General features: G+C 42.9%; 2 protein-coding genes across 2 annotated transcripts in view; both read right to left on the reverse strand.

Moving 5' to 3' along the window:
• adgra2 (adhesion G protein-coupled receptor A2) overlaps positions 1-1,374 on the reverse strand; it is a 41,019-nt gene extending 39,645 nt beyond the window's left edge. Inside the window, exon 1 of the mRNA XM_080500055.1 lies at positions 386-1,374. Within this exon, the coding sequence (XP_080356181.1) occupies positions 386-687 (302 nt within the window). The 5' untranslated portion in view covers positions 688-1,374. The remainder of the gene's footprint in view (positions 1-385) is intronic.
• Positions 1,375-5,988: 4,614 nt separating this feature from the next.
• The window catches only part of pdlim2 (PDZ and LIM domain 2 (mystique)), a 34,422-nt gene continuing 21,205 nt past the window's right edge, over positions 5,989-19,205 (reverse strand). Inside the window, exons 7-10 of the mRNA XM_080499565.1 lie at positions 12,614-12,732; positions 8,852-9,000; positions 8,125-8,236; positions 5,989-7,195 (exon numbers count right to left, since the gene is read on the reverse strand). Coding sequence (XP_080355691.1) covers positions 7,003-7,195; positions 8,125-8,236; positions 8,852-9,000; positions 12,614-12,732 — 573 coding nt within the window. The 3' untranslated portion in view covers positions 5,989-7,002. The remainder of the gene's footprint in view (positions 7,196-8,124; positions 8,237-8,851; positions 9,001-12,613; positions 12,733-19,205) is intronic.

Here is a 19,205-nt window from a genome sequence, read left to right on the forward strand (position 1 = left end):
AGTCGATCTGCCATCACGCCAATCATCTTAATGCGTTACAGAGCGGCAACGCTCAGCCCTCCACTCCAGTGCTAAACCAGATCAAGATGTAAACTTCTGACCTGACAAGACTTATTCCCACAGCAATACAGTTGGAACGGAGGTCACGGGGTCACGGCTGTGTGGGCCTGATCACAAAACTAAAACACTTCAACTCTTGATGTAACTAAAAAAAAACCAAGACAGTGTAGAAATACAGTTTGGCAGCTGGTGATACTCAGATATTCACCATGAAATCCGTCAAATCTCAGACACACCATTTTCACTAGACCATGCAGTGACGATTCTAATAGTGTATTTTTGTTTCATGGTGTGGTGGATGGCAGTAAAACTGATCCAAACTCACAGAGTGACGGTCCTGTTGGGCAGCAGGCTGGCATCGGGGATCTCGGTCATGTCCTCCTTGCTGCAGATGACCCTCCTGCCCACCGACTGGACACTGTGGCCTTTGGACCGCTCGTCCGTGCAGCTGCAGCCGCTGGTGGAGGCGAGCGGCCCGGGGCAGGCCTGGGACAGCCTCGGCTCGGAGGCCACCGACAGCAGCAGCATCAGTACCAGGCGCCCCGGCAGCGGAGGGATGCCAACGCCCGGCGCAAACATTGTCCTTCGGCCGGATCTCACCTCAGCTGCACCCCCGCCTCCAGTCATCCCATACCTCCACCATCCAGCTCTCAGGGGGGCGTCAAGAGGCAGAGAGGAGACAGAGTGTGCTTTCAAGGGTCAAGTTTGAGTTTGGGAACACACCTCAGCCGGTCATTCCAGAAACATTCAGGTTTTTCCAAGTGTCCCGTTATGTCATGACACTCCAACTCCAGTTGGTCAAAGCGGATAATAAATCCAAAAGGATGCCAGTGTGTGCGTGCGTGTCCATCCAAACGCGTAAAAGACGTGGAAAAGACGCAGCGTGCCGCCTTGGAGGGTTCGTCTCAGTTACCTGAGGAGATTTCGGCTACATCTCTCTGGGGACTTGGGAGTGTCCAGATTACCGTTATCTCACCGTCTCAACGTTAATCCAGACGCTCCTGGGGTTCACATCCAGACACACGCTGTCATTTAACACCAGGAAGCAAAGAAGAAAAAAAAAGTTTAATCTCAAACTTTGGACAGTCGTGTCGCTGTTCCTAAAAGTTTTCTTCAGGTTTTTTTTTTTTTTTTCTTCTTTTCTTTCCCAGACCGTTGCGCGCTCCGATCTCTCGCGCGCAACTAAAGTTTAATATAGGAGGGGGGCGGGAAATAAAAAATAATGGAGAGGAAAAAAACTAAACAAAAAACAAGTTTGTCGGGAGAAGACGCGAGCTGCTCCTGGTCGGGCTCCTGTGTAATTCCCAAAATGTAGCGGTTTTTGCCTGCTTGCTTCTGTCACACTCAGACTCACTCCGTTACAACCCCAAGTGCGCCCGTTCCGTTCCGAGCGGCTCTGCGCTCCGGTCCCCGCGGTCCTAGCGCAACCGGATCACAGCACACAGAGGAGAGGAGAGGAGGGCTCTCCAGTCCTGTCAGCCCACCTGGACCCCCCTCCCTACACACACATCCAGATAAACTCACAGCTCCAGCGTGTCATAAAACCTAAAGAAGCAGTAAGTGTGTTGTTTAATCCTATTTGTCGACTATTTTTGTATTTACAGTTGTAATTAGAACACATATTCTTGTCATCTTGGTTATAAAAGTGATATATTAAAAGAACGGGTATATTGTGTTCCTCTGCCCCCCTCCCAGGTTGTGACAGAAAGGAAGGCCCTAATTTCATTGTGCGCCTAAAGTTGTGAATGGACGCCGAGAGCTGAAGGGTATTGTGCTTTCCAGCAGTTCAAAAGACTTTTCATTCAATTAGCAGGAAAGAGAGGAAGCAGAGGTTGTTCATGCTGTTAAAACTATATTGTCGCCGTGGGAAGAGATTCATCATCAACTTGCAGAGATTATAAATTGATGACACAAGTGTATGATATAACTTGGTTGCCAGGTTCTGCTGGTGAACAGAAGCTGAACACCGTAAAAGGCACTTCAGAGCCTGATGGCTGCGGTGATGAGTGGCTGTTTGAAAAGAGCTGGATCTGGATATTTTATTTATTTTATTTTTTTGGAACATCTCTAAGCCAAACTAACGTACGGAACATTACCATTTCAAAGGCGGCTGAGAGAGAGTGTGTTGCTCCTTGCATGCCATGTGTGGTTCATATTGTCACAGTGGATGAAAAATGTATGGACTAATGCAGCTCTGGGAAGGTTTGATTTAGACCTAATCTGAAGGGGTGAAAAAAAAACAACCTGCCAAACTAAAGTCTTTTGTTGAAAAGAATAATATTTTCCCTCAATGTGTCCTTTTCATAGTTTGCCTATGCGTATGGAAACTTCCCAAAATACAGTTAACAGATTCCCGCTTCCAAAATACTTTTTGATATAGGAGAGACTCGGGAGGATGGAGACTGCAGCGACTCAAATCTGGTGAGAATTTCAAAATATGTAGAAGGTGAACCAGGAAAGCTCTTGAAATGAGATTTTATGCGATTGGGCTTGACATGTACTCACGGTCGCATTCGAACTGCAGGCGCCTCAGTCATGCGAGCGGCCTGCCAGTATAATGGTGCACTGTGCTCGGACCCGCACACCGGACCCCGGGTTTGTTATTCCTGCATATGATACTGTACACTGGAGCGGGCTCGGGAAGCCAGCGTGATTATTGAAAGAAAGCACAAGGCGTCGATGGGCGACCGCTCAGCAGTGAAACAGAGGGCTGTTTATCCAAGCTGTTAAATAAGGCTTCAAGTACAACACCCCCCCCCCCCCCCTCCGACTCCACTGGGCCCAAATCTCTCTCATCTGGAGAGCACAGTTTCCATTTTAAATGTCACGTCCCGAACTGCACATTACATCAAATTGTACTTAATGGCATCCAGACAAACTTTAATGTCGTTCCAACATTTTCCCTCTACGCACTGCACGGCCTTTCCTCGCTCCTGAAAGCTAAAGCGAGCAATCTCTCCTTCTCCCTGCTCCACATCTGGACTCCATTCCAGGTGGGAAAGTGGAGAACGTTGAGAGGGAAAGGTAGAAAACACAAAGTACAATTGGTGGGCAATGTGTGGAGTTTTGAAGAGTGGAGCTGGATTAAATACAACCACAATTTTGTGAGATGCCTGGTGACTGACCTCTAAGAATGTCTGAGTGAGAGACTTCTGGGGAAAAAAAAAATCCAGGGAGGGATTCAAGCAATCAGAAACTGGCTGCTGGGATTCAGGCAAGGATTCAGGCTGGGTTGTGTCTCTACCGGCGGGAAAACAAAAGAAAGCTTCCAGCCGGGAACCTCTGGATGGTACTGGTCGTGTTGTTCCTGAGGAGCCTGTGACATCTAGTGGTGTGACCAGCAGCTCACAGAGAGACTGCATCATCCCATCACTGGTTCTGATTAACTGTTTATTGCCCAATACCTCTATGTTTAATGAGGCTATCAAATAATAACGTAGTGCCACATGTTGAACACTAAATACCTTTATTGACCACTAAGATTTAGCAGCAGTGGACATTCCAGTCGTGCTCGCATCTAGATCTTTCTGTTTCTTAACTGCAATTTCAAATATTGCATCACATTCATATAGAGCTCCTCTTTTTTCATCCCAAAATTTGTGACAATAATTGTCTTTTTTAGTGTATGTAGAAGCAATGTTTGCTTATTGTTGGCAGGTTTAGTTCTGGATTTGTTGTTGCATGATTTGGACACTTGGTGGCGGTAGTTGGACACAGGTTGCATGCTAGAGGGCACAGGTCACAGGAAGAGGAGGTAAGGGGAGAGAAAATACTTCAGGAATAGACAATTAGGACAAAGATTTATAACGTTATACATATTCGTCATTCAGTTTTTTCTGTGTTGGTTCACACTGACCCCACCTGATCAGTGACTGGACACTGCAGCATTGAACGATCGTCTTTTCCCTTATATTCTCTTTGTTGTGATTCTGTGAGTTGCAACCTCCATGTTTGTCGATGAAAAGCAGTTTGAATTGACAATTTGCTTTTCCAAACTTATTCTTGTGGCTCTTGTCGTTCTGTGCAAAATTGACAACATGTTACAAGACATGAACCCTCTCATAGATAGAGGTATTGATTCTGTTCATTTAACTTAATGCGAAGCCAATGAACAGAAAATCAGCACAGACATCAGCACTGTGTAAGTGACATAAGTAGCTATAATATAGGGATTGTTGAAATGTAATGCTGAATAAATTTAGAAAAGTATTGCATTGCATAATGTACAAATAGGTTTAATGCAGATGGGCTGTTTACATTTGAAAAACAGACAGCTACTACTGTGATAAATCATATGTCATTTCTGCTTGTAAATACTAATCCATTGTAGAAAATCCAATTAACTTTAATGGGATTTTCTTTCCTCCAAACTCCAATTATTCTCTAAAAAATGACAATTTAACATTGTGAGTTCTCCCAAAATGCAAACGTAGGAAACCAGTGACCCCTATCCACATGCTCTGGAGTTCTTGAGCCAATTTATTATAACCGAAATTATTGGTTTTACATGGTTTGAGATGTGGAACACCATCAGACATAGTTGAATTCAATTTACTGTGATTACACTGTTAAAATGATTGAATAATAAACTAAATGTGCATGCTCGTTCAAGAGGACATTTTTGTGGCCATCATAACTAAATCATGTCATCCTGTGATGCGAGCGGAGAAGCAAGTTTTAAAGTGGAGTAACGCTGCCATCTGGTGGTCAAACCTGAGAATTACACGACTCCAACACAGTCAAACGTTATGAAGACGTACAAAAAGCCAGAGAGGGTCACAGCCTCAATTTTACGTAGAACAGAAGATGCTGTTTGTCACTACCTGCTTCTTATTTTATAATGTATTGTTAACTCACCTTACTCTTGAGCTGTATACAAGAACATATTGTGACAGGTTTGAGAAACACCCTGCTTGCCAAACCTGTATTCCTACTGGAGAGATTAGAGTCTTGGAAATGATCCACACCTCAGTCATTGACCTGCTTTGCATCAGTGAGTCACGGAGTTCATTTGAATCAGCTGTGTTGGAGCAGGGAGACGAAATAAAACAGGAGAGGCCAACGCAGGTCTGATTTAAATGAGAAATTATCTCATACGAGTCTAATTAACATGATTAACAGCTACACGCCAATTATAAGGTTAACAAATTAAATTTTTTTTTTTGCTTTTCATCAAACATTTAATTGACATGGAAATTGCAAGTTTTCACAAATAATTAAATACATTACCATTACAAAGTTTGGTCTATTGGTTACTTGGTATTTTTGTTTATGAATTCCATTAGAGAAATATCCAATATTATCAAAAATCCCAATAATTTGAGGTGCCATTTTTGATTTTCATTAAGTACGGTTAATTAAAACGACAAAAATAAAAACAAAAAAACATTTCAGTCCATGTCTGATAAATCAATATATGAAAGTTTCAGTTTGGATTAAATTATGGTAACAAAGAACCTTTATTCTTTTTTACTTCACTACGTTTAAAATAACAAGTTACCCATGAGTATGTTTCCACTATGAACTGACATTCAACCCTTTTGATCTGCATTTTTGGAGCAGAGCTTCCTTTATGAACAATCCTGCTTTATAGATCGACACACATTTGTTTAGTTTAGAGTAAATGATATATACTTACTAAATTGTTTTGAAATCTCACAAATTGAAGAGGACTTCTATTGACAATGCAATTGCATTTGGTTAAAGACACCAAGCAGTATTCAAACTACTTCTACTAATAAGTGGGTAGAATTTAAGTGATGTGCAAAAATCAACTCCTTTTACCTCCGTCCCTTTGGATCCTGCCTGGCGGCGATGTAGTGCGCCTTGAAATGGCTCCTAAAATGTACAGGAGCAGTGACGATGCAGACGAACATTTCGACTCTAAACACGCTTCGTTTCAAACACAATCATAGTCAGTGAAGAGACTTTCAGGTCGTGTGATTTTTATTAAGTGCCACATGAAATGTGAACATTATAGTATATCTCGAAGTACTGCTGTAAATGGACAAGAGTAGTATTGTCAATTCTTTTCACACTAAATGTGCTGTGCATACATTATGCATTCTTAAATGATCTATATAATAGAATACAATTCAATCACAAAAACATCAAAAATAGTTGTATAGAATGAATCTCTACTCCCTCAAAACCAACACGACAGCCAGACAAGCCTGCTATTTTCTTTTCTTTTTTGTCATTTCTAATCAAATTCTGCTTACAAAAGAAATACAGAAAAACTGGAGGGTGTTTGGCCTGACTCTAGCGCAAAATTCACAAACTCCTTTGTTTCAATAACAACTTGGACCCCCACTTCCTCTACTCAGTCTCGCTCTCTCACGCACACACTCGCGCAATTATGCAAACACACACACACACACACACACAGATGCAGGGGAGGCATGCAGAAGCAACCACACGTCTGCATGTGAAAGCATGCACCCATACACACCCACACATCACTGCCTCTGTACAGTACATTTCTTTTGAAACGGCATGCAGTGGAAGCTAGATTTTGGTCCCTTTTTTGTGTCGGCAGAAAATTCGAATGATGATCCTGATCCCCGGAGAGTCGTTCCTGTTGACCTTGTCTAAAATTATGTAAATCTGGCCTAAGTACAACGTGATGTGGCTTGAGTCCATGGCAGCTGTGAATCATTAGATCCAAGAATAACCTAGAGAGACTGGAGACGGCGCTATTTGAAAAACAAAGCCTCAATCCTCATACAGTTACAAGAGAGGCAAGAAAGTATAAGATTGCAAAATATATATATTTTTTTTAAATTTTGATCAGTAAATCGCATCCTCGACCACAGTTTTGATTTGTGTCCACCTCTGCAGCGACGTCCCGAGGCGTGTGGCCCCCGTGGGAGGATGAGGAGGAGTTTCAGGGAGACGAGCAGCCCTTCATGTCCAGAGGGAGCCGGGTGTGAAGACGAGGACTCATTGGCGAGGCACGATGGTGGCGAGAGGGGACGTGCCTGGACCCTGGTACCGCTCCTTGGCGTGCTTCTCGCAGTACATCACGTCTCCAATCCAAAAGTGACCCCTCATCCGCAGGTTCAGGCCACAGTCCGAGCAGGTATAGCACTCTGGATGGCGGTAATGGTCGTCTGTGATGCGCACGGCCTGTGTGCTACAGAGAGACGAGCGGCGTCAGACACCAGACAAATCCACTGCTCCGTCTGATGAGAGGTCGACATGTTGATCTCATCTTCAACTGTGCACGACATGCTGGTATTCACCAAGAATGCTTGATGAAACAAACCACTTATTGTCAAACCCACAAAAAATGTTTGTTAAATTAGATATTTTGCCTTTTGGCACCTGGCTAAGTAGATGACATTGAGCAGAAATGGACTTTAAGCTTAAGCCGAATTATGAATCGATTGGCTGGATTCATCTTCATGATGATGGAAATAAATATATAGTTACACATAACTTCACTTTTAGTTTTTGGCTTGTCTGATTGGCTGATCACAGTGTGTATGTCCCGCTTCCCTTTGGGGTAGAAACGTCATGAATCCCTGACTGAGACCATCCTGGACTCCTCTTAAGTCTAATTCATCTATCAGTCGTGTTTGTTATTTGAAATACAAAAGCTTTGGACTTCAGTGCATATGCTTTTGAGTCAGTGTCGACAATAACGCAGTTCTATCATGCTTTGTTTATATTGTTTTATGGTCCGACATCCACGCTTCCAGCTTATTTGCCTGCTTTAACCAAAGCTGTTGGCTGAGGCTGCTCAACTCTGCAGATCACCAACCCGTCACACAGCGAACACAGAGAGAGACGAGCTTTATGAATCATTTAGAGTGACAGTCCCGTCTTCACATTCTACCATGAAGCTGGAGGTTTCCGGAAAAACCCACGTAGACAGTGTTTTCCATCAAAGTGTTTTGTAAGCTTTGTTTTAAAGGGTTTATCAATATAATCATTTTCATCATCGTTACCAGGATCATGATTATTTGTCCCGTTATTTCCATCATTAACAGCAACACATCTGTGTACATCCTTTCCTGTGGGACACAGATCATCATCTTCTGGCTGGTGATGGAGACTTACACAATGCTGCTGCCACACCTCTCACAGGTGTGGTATTTGCCGACTCCTCCCTCAGATGTGGCAGGTTTCGGGGGGTTGGGTGAAAGTTTCCCGGGAAACCGCCTTGCTGCCTCTGGGGAGACACACACACACACACACACACACACACACACACACACACACACATGAACAGAGCCGCTCATAAAGATGTCCTGACATGCTGGTGCGTCTCTGTTCATCACATCAACACTGCCTTCACAGGTCGCTGGAGCTTGTTTGCGTTTCCCCGCCACGGGGACACGCTTCATGAACTGGGATCACAAACATTGGTCATTATCTTGTCGTGAAAGAATGTTCTCGTCGTCTGGTTTCATCTTCACCACCGATTATTAAAGCAAAGATGGGAAATGGCAAAAGAGATGCTTTGCATGAGTGAGGTTTACGACAAGAACCTGGAGGCCTGTACTCCCTCCATCATATGCATATTTGACGGGGAGACATTAAAGAGGGACAAGTTGCCAGCGATATACAACATTGGTTATAAGGTAGAAACACTACATTTGGGAACAAAAAACAATTTCCTAACAATGCTCATTTTGAGTTTTTCATTAAGCAACAACCTGAAAATGATAATCCAAGTACTTGTTTATCTTTCTTTATGAAACTAGTGCACCTTTAAATATAGTATGCAAAATGCATTTCCCTCATTTCTAAGCATTTGATTTGACAGTTTTTTTTTCCCCCCAACCTTTCTCATCAGCTTCCAGGACCTCTTGCAGCATTTTGAAAGTGTTGGATTGACGAGGCGGTGTGCGGGACTCTTTATTCTCCTGGATCATCTTGTACACCTCCGAGTCCTTATCGAACCTCTGCATGACAAACTCAGAACTGGTACTGCTGCATGAGGAGAAGAAGACATACCAGAGGTTAGTGTGTTCAAACTGCAGTCAAGAGGTTCAACCTTTCCTTCAATCAGCAGGAGTCTGTCAAGAGGGACTGTACGGATTCAACAAAGCGCCTCAACACAAAGAGAAGCAAGGTCAAGACAAATAACTGAATATATGCATGAAACATGGATGAATTCCTCTCTGAAGAATCAGAAAAGTACAATTTTGACACAGTGCATGGCTACAAACGAATCTTGGTTCATCAAAACAAGGAGAAAAAAAACTGCATTTTGTAATAATGCTATCAAATCTATACACAGGATAGAAAAAGCTAATCATCAAACTTCCGCAAAGACCAGAGGGTTTCTTTTACAAGCAGTCTTTAAACCTGGTCTGGTGGAAAGGTTGTTACTTTTTACTGCCACTTTCATTGATGCGAGGCTGAACACCAGCTCCCCTCCTGCACCCTTCCACACAAGACACACGCGTTTAAATCTAAATCCATGATTCAGATTGCATTTTTAAATGCAGTATTTTCTTCTCGTGTCCTTGTGCTCACCAGCAGACCTCAGAGTGTTTGTTGTCAGTAGGAACCGGTTGGCTGGGTACACACTACCGCCAGCTGTGGTTTGTGTTTCTTTACACCTGTAGGAAGCCTGTCAGTCACATTCACCTGATCGACTGTCCCGCCTGTTGTCACCGACAAAAACATCCACAAATATGTGCTCGTTCACAGACACCTGTGTTGTTAGGAAGCAGCTCCAAGGCAAAGCCTTCCACCTCAACACTGTTGGGATTCAACATGCATAAGAGCTTTTTATTTTGGTCACATCGTTGCTCCAGTAGCAGTAGTTGAAGATTTGCTGCAAAGATCTTTCTGCACACTAATATACAAACTCTGACCATGTTTTTAGGTTAAAGAGTCAAAGTTGCAATTTGGCTAAATAATGTATCGACTGTAAAAGTTTGTTCCAACTTGAGTTTCCTTCTTTTACATGTCGAAGTGAACAAGTTGGTGAATTTACATTATGCTTTTTGAACCACTTCAAGCTCACTTGCTTGCAAGTTTCAGACATTTGCCTCGAGAGTGTAAATCTGCAGATTGAGATCATGTGACAGACTTGGCTGCTGAAGAACATTTCACTCTTCATTTCACCGTCTCTGGGATTTTCTGTGAGGATCGGGGTCTTACTGTGTGGTCCACAAACTGGGGGAACGAGTGTTGCATGCAAGTGTGCCATTGTGCTGCAAGAGACCAACTACAAATGTTGCTCAGTTTCCTGTGAGCCTCCATGGTTATGACTTTCATACCCTCTTGTGCTCTTCTCTGGGTTTAACCTTTGGCAGTTTATTTCCTCACTGCAATACAACAAAAATGTGGCCGAAACAAATGCGCCGACCTTCTCTCTGCATCAATGAACGGAGTTTAAATTAAAAACAGACCTCTAAAGCACACCCTCGTGTCCAGCTGCACCCTCAGCAATTCATTTCCCCTTTTCGTTTTGCTCACCATCTCTGACGTGCAATCTCCAAACAAATGGGAAGAAAACAAATAACAGAACTCGGGGTCAGAGCGAATGGGTTTGAGTCCTTTGCTGTAAAAGCACATGGTATTCACACTGTATGGGAGCCTCGGGCTTGTTACTGTGCTTTCAAATGTTCTTCTCTTCTATTGTACATCATCTACAACCGAGCAAACCATGTTCCCTGCTTCATGAAGAGGAATGATGATGACTAAGCCATACTGAGGACTCAAAAACACGTGAAGCCAAAACGTCTAGGATTACAGCACTAAATCAAAGCCACATTTCTGTAGCTGCTCTCCTTGCAGAACACACATATGTCACACTGTGGACAAAAGAAATCAAAATGACAAGACTCACCTCAAAAAGAAAGAAAATGTGAGGGGGAAAAAAAAAGGGAACTGAGCGAGGGAGCACAACTCCTGCAGTCCTTTAATTTCTAACTAGAACAACACAGAGCACACCATTGATAAAACACTATCAGCACACAGAGATGCAGAACACACACCTCTATCTAAACCAGACGAGACAGAAAAACAGGACCGACTGAAAGGTGTGCCCCTGGGGTGAAAGTCATTGGCCACGCAACATGAAGGGGTTGGCGTATGGGCGTTCCAGAGTCTGTGATTGGCTGAGGAGGAGGAGTAAGGAGAGGTTTGCAGAGCAGGCTGGGGGCTCCAGATAGGGGTCTATCTGGGTGTGCTAAAAGTCATTCTCCTTTTTGGGAATACATGGTGTTTGGATACAGCTGCTGACACGTCACATCACAGGTCGTGGTCACCCGAGAGGAGAATTGGGGGGCCAAGGTCAACTCTTGTGCACTGTGAAAACACAGGCAACAGGTTCTCAAGCAAGGAGAGTCGACACAGGGGATTATGTGACCGCGACCAAAAGAAAAATTTTCATTTTTGCCGAGACAAAAAAACATTCCAAACAATGTCGAGAGGGCAGCACCTGCACACTGGGAAATGAGTGGAAATGCAGCCGTATCACCTCATCAGAGAGGGTGAGGCAGGAAAAAAGGCAGACTGCAGCTGTACAGATGGACACAGTTTGGCGTTTCCCAAAGGCTGAGAATTAATTTATGGTTGTCGACTCCAAAAGCACCTGCAAACCGCTCCGAACAGCGACACTCAGCCGCACTGCAGCAGCGAGTTTACAAGATGACTCACAATCTTACACTCGACCAACCTTTTGACAGACATTGTGCTCCATTAGCACTTTCAATTGCTTTTACCCACAGGCTATTAAACAGGGAACACCCTAAATGCAGAAACACAAATATGTTTTTGTAAAGGACAACTAATGAGTAGCTACCCTGCTTTGGTGCTTTTAAGTTCATGTCTACTATTTCTGCTCTGGAACAATGTTAGATTAAACATTGCAATGACCATTTTACTCATTTATTGGAATTTAATTTTGATCAACTTTCATGTTACAGATAAATTCCAGTTCAAGAAAGTAACTTAAGTGTGTGTTTGTCTTGAAAACTATACAAAACATAACTTGCACATATAGACCACATAACATCAAACCCAATTATGCCAACATACATATCTATCTGTAGAAGTCAGGTGATTTCAAAGCACTGATGATGTGTAACAAGTGTGATGCTTGGGAGCCTCAGGGACGTCGTCGTCCCGCTATTTTGTAAGTATATTTTCCATAAATGAGGCCTCGGGGGGGGGGGGCATCGATTTCTCAGATCAGTTTCTGTGAGCCAAACTTTAAAAGGCCTACAGGTGGCACTAAAAGACAGTTTGCACACTGACCACACACCGTTAACAACCTTTCAGCTTTTCCAGAAAGGTGTAAACACATTTGGTAATGCTGTTCAGACTGATCCAAAGGACAGGATAACTCACTGGAGGTGAATTTTCTGGACTCATTTTCTATCAGCGACTTCAGAAGAGCGAAGTTACTAAACAATACAGACAATGTTGAAACTCACAAGCACAAGCAGACAAGTGCCAATATCAAAAGCTTGTTACAATCCTTCATGACATTCTAATTTGCTGCGGGGCAAATTAAAATAGACCAGAGGCCACCGGTGGACACATCTAAAGAAACTAGTTTCATACAAGAGAAAGTAGGTCTTACCTGCGTCTTGGTGACATCGGCATGTCCCTATCAACGGGGCTCTGTGGCGAGTAGGAGCCCGGTGGTGTGGGAGTTCGACTGGACACCGAGTTATTCCTGTAGTCTGAAGGGGAAAACTCCTGTAGAGGAAGTGGAAATCAACAATGAGTGCAAGAGAGCGTGAGCACGAATGAAAGTCAAACCTTCTGCAGCAGTCAAAGCCAAATTTTCTGTCCAAAAGGAATCCACTGAGACAGTGTGCAAGTGCTTAGTCCATGACGTAGACCATGAGAGAGACAAAAAGAGCTATGTTCGGTGGGGAGGCAACAATTTATTTCAGATCAACAAGAGCAGTGCAGAACATGTGTTCTCTTCCTTTTTCAGAAGGCAGTAAATCTGAGGTGATTGACCTGTATGAAAGCCTGATAAAAAAGAAAGTACAAAGTCTAGTTAGGGGACCGAAGAGTGTTTATGCGGGCATATTGTACAAGAAACTGACAACATACTCGCTATGCCAAGGTCTCTTGATTCATGTCAAAATAAATAGGAAGTTAGAAAAAAAAATTATGATTTTTTTGTTTTTCAATCATATCAATTTGGCTTTGTTGCAAAACATGGGGCAAGAGGTCATGCTGTCATTGTTTCTTTTACAATGTCAAAGGTCCAATATTTTGGATATACTGTACACATTCAGGCACTTGAAGAAACTTTTTGGAAAGACGTACGAGGTTGTTAATTTAACCTGATTTCATTTAGATGGAAGATTTCAATTCCAAGCAGTGAATCACCTCTTCATTGCACTGTGGTATCGGGTGCTTGAACAGTTTCATTGAGGAGCCACACCCAACAGTCCTCACTCGTACTGCTGATTCATCTCAATCACTGCAGCTGGTTTAAACATTTCTTATCTTGACCATTAATAATCAGAGCTGTACCTCGACCCCCGGGCTGATGGATGAGAGATAGTGTGGTAACAGATGTTTGGCGGCACTGGTTTGATGGGAAAGGCAGGACCAGCCTGGAGCTCAATAGTTTCCAGATGCAGCTTGAATCTCACAATTATTCACAGTCCTTAAACGGTGTGTCTCATAACGACACGAGTCAACACTGCAGGATCAGCTGAGGCAAAACACTTACTGTAAAAATACTGTATTCTGACAGGAAACTGACACACGTCTTGATAAGGAGAATATTACTCTACTCTTACCAGACGAGGGCGCTACCTACCACTAAGATACTGTAAACTGTTGGGAGAGTGATCTGTGGGTATTACATCATGGCCTCACACTTGTATCATGAGACACAAGGTTAATTGAAATTAATCATACAAGAAAAGATAGCATCAGCAAGCCAGTTGAAACACCAACCTCTGACATGCCTGCAACAGACTCTCAGCACACCTGGACTAACTGTGCACAGCACATAAATCATGTCAGACACTTTAACTCTCAGGAATCTCAGTCAGCTAATTGTTTTTACAACAACGGTCAGGTACTTAACCATGTCCACCTATAAGGTTAACAACTCACTGACAGGAAAATGTATGTGGAAACATAGAAACATTCAAAATAAATGACTTTTTTTTTTTTTTAATTAAGAAAAATGAGAATGTATCAAAACAGTTTCACAACTGTTTGATTGCTAGGGCAACAAAACTATTGTTTACTTTCAAGGCTGTGCACAGCCCACAAACAACTGGAGGGTACAGTTTTCACAATGGCTCACAAAGGTTTTCCTCCTAAGCAGTCACCAGCTGGCATCAGTGTTTCGCAGATTCCATCCAAGGCAGAAAAAGCTCCACCCGCCTCTTTACATCCCAGACTGATGCTGGAGCGCGAACTGACACAGTGGCATGGACGGAGTCAAAGATTTGTGTGTCCAATGCCAGCAGCCGTTTCCAATTCAGAAAAACTCTTTGAACAATGTCTCTGTTCCCAATTGAGTCCAATTTTCCCTCCTCTTTTCCTTAGTGAGTGAGCAGATTAGTGGTGCATGCCAAGAAGCCTTTACCAGAAACGACCATCGGGACATCTCCATGCGATTCCTCTCAGGATAAACCCGGCATAATAAGTCATGGCTCATAAGATCACATCTTTCATATCATCAGGGTAGAGGATAGAGACGTCCGTGTCCTCTCCTGCTGTGAAACAATCTAAAGGGCACATACCTGATGGACATACATGCTTTAGAGATTCCTTCAGGAAGACTTCGTGAAGCCACCCAATACATTCATATGAATCCACACTAATGCAAACCAAGTGTACGTTATACAAGAGTCTGGCTACTGAATGTGGATCCTCATGCTCTCGGAAAGCGTAACAACTTAAGGATGAAATCATGACCGTGATCTACAAGACTCAGGAGGAATGCAATGAAGTAAAGAAAAACAAAAAGAAGAAAGTGTGAGAGAAAACAAGAACTGCGCAGTGACATACAGTATCCAGCTGGGATGGAGCCTGACCTTCCAACCAGAGGAGCTGCTCCATCACCATAATCTGTTCTGCTGCACAATGCCAGGATTTTATTAGCGTAACCATGGGACAACTGGCAGTGGTTGTGAACTCTCCTCCCCAAAACATCTTTGTTGTAAAACCATCGCCGCCTCAGAGTAAGCCATCAAAGAATCACCCAAGGCTACAATGCGTTTGGTTAAGTGCATCATGGCGGTGCCAACAATGTCCTCAAGCGTCACGCATCAGCACACTAAGGGAGGGGCACAGGCGAGCTGAAGAAAGCCTTTTATTTCGTCTTGGATGGAAGCGTGGTCAGAGATGGGAGAGACCAGTGGGGAAAACCATCAGCCAATTTTCTGAGGTTCCTGTGGCTGGTGAGAGGAGGAAGCTCTGATTAAAGCTGGACTGAACTGTAATCAGGAGTTCATAGTCAACAAACCCAGATCATTAAGGCAAGTCGCTGCTACACCGCGCTGACTTCAAGTTGAATATACAACATCACATCCACTCATTCATTTCACAGCCTGCAGTACATGTCTGCCACTTAACGGTTGTTTGCCTGTAGTCTGAGATTGTCTCCTGCACAAACAAGACCTCATCTGGGAAATTAAAAATACAATACAATGAGTCACTGGGTCTTACGCAGCACATTTCCAAAACAGAGTTTGGGAGCTTGCATGTTCTCCCCATGATAGCATGGGTTTTCTCCATTTCCTTCTACAGTCTAGATACATGCAGGCAAGTGCAAGTTGGTGCAAGTTGAATTAACATGTGGTGGCACCTGAGAGAAACAAGCAGCTGAATAGACGCACAATTTAAGAAAGTAAAAGATAAAATACTTTTGCCTGCACCGCATACAATATTTACTTGTTTACAGAAATGTGCAGTAAGAAGTGAACTGAACCTGAAATATAAAAGGTGCGACGGTTTCAGGATGTTTACAGCTTGCACTCTCCAAGTAGAAGTTGACTTGCGTCCATCAACAAATTCCATTTAATTCAAATATATTTTGAAGTGAATATGTTTGAGAAATAACAGCTTGTCTTACTTGAGTTTTCAGCCATTAAACATTAGGATTACTAACATTTTAACTTCAGTTTCACCTTTGTAGTTAGTAAAATTACTTAAAAGGCTAAACAAAAGCTTTAACAATCCTCCCCCTTCGTTAATTGTGTTCATCTGCAGCAGGACAGCTGCTAAAAAGATGTCTGTCTGGTTGTGGAGGATTGTGCAGAAGTCTGCTATTTATTCAACTCATCCAACCATATAGTACATTCGCTTGACTCATGGTGAGAATGAAGAGCTTGGAGCCGATCTCGGCTTGCATAGGAAGGAAAGAGACAAGGTATTTATAGGCTTGAGATGATTAAAAAACCTAAAATACCAAGGTATCCCACTTGAGTCTATGCCCCCTTGTGAATGCGTTTCTATGTCATTATCAACCATGGCAGTAATGTCAAACCTAGGGATGTCATATTTCTCCCAGGATAGAGTAACGCAGATTTATGTCCGTTTAAATGTTTTGGGTTGCCCTATTACCATTTAATTTTACAAAGTACCCATATTGCACTGAAAAGCATTTTAAATGGAAAGCAAGTTCAAGGGCTAAATACAGGATAGGAATATTATTGAAACACGTAAAAGAAAAACTAAGGCAACAGTAAAGAAAGTGGTTTATGACTGGCCACTTTAAGACACAAACAGGAAGTAGAGTGATGGCAGCTGTTACAGATAAAGACTCGTGGGAGACAGCAGGGACAGTGCCAGCAGAGCAGCCTTCAGTCTGGCTCCAAACAAGCCACTCCGCATCATCATTACCACCCTGCTGCTTCAATTACAGGGCATCGGCCAGCAGCACATCGGAGCGATGCCTCACAGGAGCTTATATTTTGGGAAGCCTGGTGCTGCAGTAAGAAAGTATGCTGCAAGTACTCATTCAACGTCTCCGCCACAGACATCAATGCTGTACAACAATGAGGTGGGGGACACCAGACATCCTGGGCTGGGTAATAATCAGAGCTCTGTGTAGTGTTTCCTATCCTGCAGTGTACACTGGTGGAGGTCCTGGGCACAGACCTGAGGCTGAGAGTAACCTACTCGTTATCCACTGTCACTGATGGACTCTGCCTTGTAATTATGTCTGAGCAATGTTGCATGACATTCTGCAACAAATAAAAGCCAATAAATTGCTGAACACAGGACATAGTTTTATATCAAAGATCATGTCATTAACATTCTTGACCTCTTTTACTGCCTCACGGTCCACAAAGGCCCCAGGTTTTAAACTACACTGATGGTTCTAATGACACAGCATGGGCTTACGAGTTGCTGATTAATATAAAAAATAAATGAACAAGCAAAAAGGACAAATGGTTGCTTCAGCTGATGAGCCCATGTCCTCAATTAGACCTGTCCAATATGCAATAAACTGTATGGAAAGTTTTGTTTTCTCAAAAGAGTTCAAGTCCTCGAATAAGACAAGGCATGTAAAACGCCTAAACACAAACACAACAAAGTCCAGACTCGTTTAAACTTATTCTCCTTAATCCCTCCATAATACTCCCGCCATATAAATTCCTGGCATCAGCTTACAGAGAGCAGCATTCAATAACATGGAATAAAGTGATTGTGGCACTAATAGAGCCTCCTCTCTACATTCGTTCACTGTGGCCACACACCCTCAGAACGATCCAGATATAAACCATATGTACGAGATTAGAGGCCAAATAAGCAGCGCAGAGACGAAGACAACAGGATGACTGTGAGCATACTGTAATTCACCGTCAACTTCACCAGCAGCTTGAACAGGGCTACAGCTCTGACCGACTGTCTGCAGTAAACATACACATCTTCAATGATTCTGATTCGCCAATGGACGTGAAAGTACATCAGAGTATATTTAACAAAAACACCAGTTACTGTTTTAATGTTGGGTTATGGTAAACAAAACTTTTGAGTAGATGTATTAATAAGGGTTCAAAATGATCTACGCAGTGATGAATTGTTCAGTACTTTCTCCTTACAGTAACAATTAGGGATGCACTGATCCACGTTTTTCCACTTCCGAACTGATCCCAATACCCAATTTTGGATATCTGCCAGTACTGATACCAGAGCTCTGTTTGCTAGAATGTTATTATCATCATTCTTGATTTTATAAGAGGCTGTAATAAACTCCTCTCTACAGGCAAGTATGAAATGTACAAATGTATGCATGTATTCTCTCAAAAGACAACTTGAGGTTAGTATAAGGTCAGAAAAGGAAACGGTACAAACTATATTTGTTCCATTTGGACAATGTGGGGGTCTGCATGATATCATCTCATAATAAACTAGTTCAATCTTTAAAACCTCAGAATCATTTTATTAATTCCTGGGGAAATTCTTTAGCAATGCAGCACAAACCGAATATGTCCAGCTCTAATGCAGCACAAATGATTGGGACTGTTTTCAGGGAGTTTTGCATGGAGTAGGACAGAGCTTCACAGAGGTGTGAATCGCCTGCTACAGCGGATGAACAAGCTTTTCATTGTTTTGATGCCGCCGCCAGTGCCATTCTCCTCGGCGAGCTGGCAGTTTTAAATGGTGATGTCTAGCAAATGACAGAGCGGCGCCTCGCTGTACAACAACTTTGCAAACATCTACATTGATACTTTGCGGTGTTTTGAGCGTAAAATGCATCCAAACAGCGGATATGTTGTCATGAAAAGTCAGATATCACAGTGTTACTATCCTAGCCTGCTCGCTGGCTGAAAACTGTGGAAAGGATTTCCTGACTCATTACTCCGCGTCTCATTGAGACCCGCGTCTGTTCAGGAAATCCATTCCACATTTTGCAGCCGGCGAGCAGTGCAGCAGCAGAGAAACACTGTGGAGTCATTTCAGCAACAGTAAATCAGACGAGGCTTCATGGATCTTAAATCTCTGCAGGTTGGATCGGAAATTTCCGATCCACGAGTTATGTTCGTATCAGAACCCGATGCCAGATCGGACCCATCCCAAGTAACAATATTTCAGGATAAAGTCTAGGATATTGAGCCCTTCTGTCCCCAGTTTGCATGTTCACTCTGTGCATTCTGGTTTGTCTTGTTTAAAAAACAACTTTTGTGGTAAACTATTGACTGTAAGATCTCTCATGGGTGTCGTCTGTGTTTCTATGT

This window comes from Blennius ocellaris (genome assembly GCF_963422515.1).
Source record: "Blennius ocellaris genome assembly, chromosome: 7".
Classification (NCBI taxonomy): domain Eukaryota; kingdom Metazoa; phylum Chordata; class Actinopteri; order Blenniiformes; family Blenniidae; genus Blennius; species Blennius ocellaris.